The following is a 6,000-nucleotide window of genomic DNA, read 5'->3' on the forward strand; positions in this document are numbered from 1 at the left end:
ACTCATGGAAGCGAAAGGCAACCTCATAGAGACTGCACAGTTCCAACACCAAGTCACCATCAGTATTTTGTTTGAGAAGATGAGAAAAAGTTCTAGAAAACAACCCAGACTGTGCTTCTGGCCTAACTTGTTGCCACAGGCAGGGACTCGGGGAAGTTCTTCTGTGTGGTGCATAAAACCGAGGCTCCAAATCTTAGCAAAGGAGGTTGGAAAGGTCTAGAAGGTTCCCCCCACCTCACTCCAGAACTCAAGTAAGAACCTGCAGCTTAAGGCCGCAGGCCACATACACTACAGGTCAGCATTCCATGCAAATCACACAGCCACCTCTGCTTTCTGGGATCTTTTTATGTTTGCCTAAAGAGTAACCTTGCAAGACAGAGCTCAAGTGTGGGCACTAAGACACACTTCAGGCTATTCCACACCCATATGCTTTCTTCTCCAGACTGAAGCCCAGTTTACAGGGTGGTGGATGTCAAATTGCCTCTGAGCACACCTGTAATCCCAGCACTTGGGAGTCCAAAACAGGAGCATGGAAGAACATCCAGATGGAGGCCAGTCTGGGCACAAAGTGAGACCGAGAGAGAAGAGAGAAAGGGGGAGGAGAAGGGAGCTAGAAAGGGGAGGGGAAAGATAGGAGGAGAGAGAAGGGCAGGGGAGGGGAGGGGGGAGAAAAGTAGGGGAGGAGAGGAATAAAGAACCATTTCTGACTAAACTCAACCACACCTGGCCTAAAGGGGGAAGGGGGAACAAACTAGCAAATTCAAGTGGCTAAGGAGATCAGAAGTAGGCCAGCATTGGATGGACAGACACAGCGGTAAATGTGTCCCGTCTTGATAAATGGATGCCCTCAGTTCCAAACGATTACTTCAGCATAAAAGTAGAGTCAATGTTCAACAAGTTGAAGCTGTGTGCATGAGGTTGTGTGTGTGTGTGTGTGTGTGTGTGTGTGTGAGAGAGAGAGAGAGAGAGAGAGAGAGAGAGAGAGAGAGAGAGAGAGAGAGATCTTGCAGTTCTGGGATGCTAACACCAAATTCACAAACTGTTTATGGCATTCTAAGGGTTAAACAAGTCTACAAGCTAGTCATCTTTGGAGATCCAATTTAAACCCATCTTTTCCCCTCCCCCGTGTCGGGTGATGCACTCCAGAGCCTCCCTGGCACAAAGCAAGCACTCTCCGGGCAAGCTTCATTGCCTAGCCCACAGTCCATCTTGTAGACAGGAGAGGCCACCAGGTCCCTGATGTTTGAAGGGCACCCCTAGTTGGAATCCTGGCTCTCAAGCCAGATGCAAGAACCCAGGTAACCAGTCTCTTGGAGTCTTTCCTGTGCCTCCTCAGAAGTTAAAAAGGGCAACCTCAGGCGGGATCCCAGAGGCACCCTATCTGGGACCACCCCTTTCAGAGAGGGAGGAGGCCCGGGGGAAACCACAGTTGCTTTTCTAGGGGATGCGCCATCTGCAGAGGAGGCAGCCACCTGCTGAGACCTCTGCAAAGCAGGGGAAAGAGGCTGAACCTCCTGGGGGTGAGGAAGAGCCCCTGAGCAGGAAGGGGCTAGAATTAGGAAGAGAGGGGTTCCCTCCACACGCAAGAGTCCTTCAAGACATTTCCTCACTTAAACAGGACTGACAATTCTAGGACAATGCCCAGAAGGCCGAGGGATGGATGCACTTTGTGACATTTAGGGCCTTCCAACTCCACTGGCCTTTCCTGGATGGTGCATCATTGGCCCAAACACACACCCCTTAAAAGGACCCTTTGGTGGTGAAGGATTCCTAGCCAGGGAGGTCACTCTGACAGGCAAGATTACTTCACTCTGCCTAACTCAGACACGTCTTTGAAGTCTGTTTTACCCTCTCTTCCCACCATCAGCAACCACAGAGCCCCAGAGCCTACCTTGACACTGGAATCCCTGCTTCCCGAAGCCCCTGTAAAAGCACAAGGAGGAATATCAGTATGAGGGGTCCAGTCACCTAGTTTCACACAGTAGCCCCCTTCCTTCCCACTGTCCCTCTACCCCAGATGCAATCTCCTAGCTACAGGCCGGTGTCCAAGAGTCTTCCGCCTTGGATGGGATTATGGGATACATTGTGGGGGCTTGACAGTAACCCCCACCCCACATCTCCCCTGCAGTTCAGACAAGACCGCGACCACCAGGTGGCGGGATGCGAAGGTGCATTTCCGTCCGGGTGGGGGCGGAAGGCGGGCTGGATATCTGCCCAAGGAGATGCCGGGAGTACCCTCTGGGAAAGAGAAAAGGAGGATGAGAGGGACTCCTCCGCGGTGGTGTCCCCTGAGAGACTAGGAGAAAGAAAAGGTCGCCCCACTCCTGGAGAGGCAGGGGGAATAAAGGGTCCTGCAGCGACGTGAGGGTGAGAACTGAGGAATAAATGGGGGGGGGGTGCTCAGGACTCTGGGGGCTCAGTAAGCGATAACCCAGGGCTCTACTCTAGGGACACGGAGGGAGGAAGGACGCTCCACGCCCCGGGGATCTAAAGGACACCCCAGGGAGCTGCCCCGGAAAGAAGGGGTGAGGGTTGAAGCGCCTCGAGCCCGGAAGAAGGCAGAAAGATCGGGAACCCCAGGCGAGAAAGACACCCGCGGAGCTGCCCTGCCGAGGAGGGACAGCCACCCTGCGCCCTGAGCCAGGTGTCGAAAAGGCGCCTGCGGCGCTGTCCCTGGGCGCTCAGGCGACAGAGTGCAAGAGGGCAGGAGGCGCCTGGCGGCCAGCCGGGACCAGAGGACCCGGCACCTGCGGGATTGGTCACCCCAGAGAGCGGGACAGAAGGGTCCAGCGGGATGGGGATGGGCACACGGTTCCTCCTCCCCCGGCAGCGGCAAGAGGGATCCCCCACGCGTGTCGCTGCCCTCTGGGGCCCCGGGCAGGTGGCCCGCGCGGCGCGCTCTCACCAGATGAAGTCGGTGCAGTGGCTGCAGAAGGTGGGCTGCTTGAAGAAGCGGGCGGTGAATTTGTGGTTCTTCACCTCGTGCACGTTCTTCTGCCGGAGGGCGCCTTTGCGGGCGAAGCGCACGGTGCTCTCCTCGCCCTCGCTTGGCGGCGGCCCCGCAGCCGGGTCAGCCATCTTGCGCGCGCGGGGACCGGGGGAGCCCCGAGAGGTGGCGGCCCCGGGGCGGCGGGACCGCGGGGCTGCGGGCCCGGAGAGGCGCGGGACTAGGCGGCCGCTGCTGCCGCCCGGGGACCGCGGGGCCGCGCTGCCCCTTCGCGCCGGCTCTGGCGGCGGCCGCGCGCGCGGAGCTGGGCTGTCACTCGCCCAGCTGCTGCCGCTGGTCCAGCTGTGCTTGGCACCGCTGGCCCCAGCTGCGGGGGAGGGAGGCGGAGCCACGGGGTAACCCCGCCTCCCTCATTTGCATCGGGCCCAGGCCCCGCCCAGAGCCGCCAGTTGCTTTACATATTGGCACCACACACACCACACCACACCACACCACACACACGCACACACACACACACACACACACGCCGCAGCCCGCCGGCCTCCCAACCAAGTGTTCTTAGCCGCAGCGCTGCAGCACGGGGACCGCAGACTGCGCTGGACAGACCCGAGCCGCACCCCTAGCACTCTATCCTCCTCAGCCTCAAGTGCATTAAGATGAGCACCTCCGGTGCCCCAGCCAGGACCGAATGCCGAAGGGCCTGAGGGGCTCCGAGAAATGAGGGTGGAACAGGCTGGACGCAGCCAGTTTCACCCTGGCCTCTGCAGAGACTGGTACCCAACACCCTCCATCCATCCCATTGGTCATTCTTCATGCGTCTTCTGGAGGGATGGGCTTTCGCTGTCACTCATCCGGAAAGGCCTGTGGCCACACACACACACACACACACACACACACACACACGCACACACACACACACACACACGTTCTGCAGAGGTATGGGAGGAGCTCGCTTTATAATTTATATATATGCTTGCTCGAACCCTTAGAAAAGAACTCTCTCCACAAAAGGACTCAGTTTCCTCAACTGTAAAATAAGGCTAATGAGGAGGAGAGGTAAATATAACAAATGAGTGTTTCCCTAAATGTCACTCACTTTGGTCCCAGCTTCACAAACTCTGGTCATATTTGTGCAGTATCTTAAAACAAAAGCTCTATAAGGTTGGATGTACCTAGGTTTATGTTGTTAAAATCTCTCCAGGTGCCGTCCTCATGTGAGACTGAAGCCTTCGTTTACTTGTTAGGAGAAGAGATTCCAAAGTGTTCAGGGCACATTAATATCCAACGCCACACTCTCCTTGATGCGACCTGAAGGATGGGAAGGTAGCTGACGATGACATTGGGTGTGTTATATAAGGTACTGCACCTAGATCCCCCATCCCTGTCCTGCTCTACACCCTGGGAACAAAGGATGGCCTCAGACAGTGAACTCTTTCACACGACCCAGACATTGTCAATGATACCTTCGCATCCCTCAGTGTCAAGTTTAGCATCTGACACCTCCTACAAGCCCAATGAGCACTGAGTGAGTAAGTGACAGAGTAAATGAAGATTACCTGTACCGTGACCAGCAAACGTTCACAAATAAAAAATAACATTAAGTGCTGGGTGAGTGTCAGCATGTGCAGTCCTATTCAGTCCCAACAACAACCTATACAGATCAGGTCAATTCTTCTATGGATAGGCATAGTGAGGTGGGAGTGACCAAGGTATACACAGTCTCACTGTTGTGGAATGGTGGCTGGGCTGTCCCAACTACAAAGCACCCTGGTGACAAAGGGGTGGACCTCAGCAGTGGTAGAGCTTACATATCGCTCCAACAACTCTGCCTGGAAGCTACAGAGTGGGGAGTCATTATTAGGTATCTAACAACCGCATGGGGAGCCATGCCTATAATACAGTGTCCTTCTCCTACATAGTAATTCAAAGGTAACAAGGGGAAAAAAAATAGCACTCACTTTTAAGGTTGACATGTTTGGGAAACTGGATGTGCCTATCTATTCTTAGTCTTTTGAGAGGCCCCAGCACCTCCCAGGGAGGCTTGGGAAAACATCCCAGGAGACACTGCTGCTGAAGGAGATTTCCTTTGAACGATGGACTGGAGGCTCACAGCCCACATCCTGTCTTTTGAACCAAGTGCCCTGAATGACTTTGGTCTGTAACAACAAACTACCTCATGATGTCCAGGCCTGGAGCTGCAAGGGCTGCTATCCTGAAAGCCATTCCATTCCTGGAAGAGCTATGTGAAGGGAGGCTGGGCACTAAGGTTCCTTTTGGACCCAGATATCTAGAGGTAAGAGGTCAAACTATAATACCTTTTTTTTTGTCTCTAAGTTCTCTTGGGGGGAAAAAAGATATTAAATGGAGCTTGCATTCCTGAGTTCATCCATTCATTTGTTCATTCATACAACAAAAATCAGCTGCACACTTGCACATGCACTAAAATGAGATAAAAGGATCTGCCCTCATGGAGCTTAGAGACTAATGGATGTGAATGATGAACAATAATCTATCAGTTAACAAATCTCTACCAAGTGGTGTGAAAATCTGTCCTGTAAAAAAAAATCAAAGCATAGTAAAGAATGGCGGTGCCCAGGAAAAACCTTATGATTAAGAACATCTGAACAAAAGCCTGAGTAAAGTGTGTGTGTGTGGGGGGGGGGGGAGCCATGGTCCTGTCTGAGCCTAGAATGTTCTAAACAGAGAAAAGAAGAAGTGCAAAGGACCTGGGGTAGGAACCAGCTCATCATGCAAGGCAGTCTTTGTGTCTAGAATAGAAAAGAGGCAACAGCCATTAAAAAAAAAAAAATGTGATGTGGCCTGGCACAGTATAGGTTAAAGATCACCCCAGAACTACATGGGAAATGTACTTTAAACAAGGAAGGGTGGCAGCACAGAGAGCAATGAAGAGGTCCTTTGAAAAGATGAGGCAAGGGAGAAGAACAAGGCATGGTGTCCCATAAGCCTGAAGAGCAGTAGGGGTGTGTGTGTGTGTGTGTGTGTGTGTGTGTATGTGTGTGTGTGTGTGTCTAAGTCACTGGAGTCCCTATTCT

General features: G+C 53.4%; 1 protein-coding gene across 2 annotated transcripts in view; it reads right to left on the reverse strand.

Annotated features, from left to right (window-relative positions):
* Prkcb (protein kinase C beta) overlaps positions 1-3,078 on the reverse strand; it is a 239,535-nt gene extending 236,457 nt beyond the window's left edge. For both annotated transcript variants that reach the window (XM_059267354.1, XM_059267345.1), the window contains exons 1-2: positions 2,906-3,078; positions 1,892-1,923 (exon numbers count right to left, since the gene is read on the reverse strand). In XM_059267354.1, the coding sequence (XP_059123337.1) occupies positions 1,892-1,923; positions 2,906-3,078 (205 nt within the window). The remainder of the gene's footprint in view (positions 1-1,891; positions 1,924-2,905) is intronic.
* Positions 3,079-6,000: the final 2,922 nt, after the last annotated feature.

This window comes from Peromyscus eremicus, chromosome 1 (assembly GCF_949786415.1).
Source record: "Peromyscus eremicus chromosome 1, PerEre_H2_v1, whole genome shotgun sequence".
Lineage (NCBI taxonomy): Eukaryota > Metazoa > Chordata > Mammalia > Rodentia > Cricetidae > Peromyscus > Peromyscus eremicus.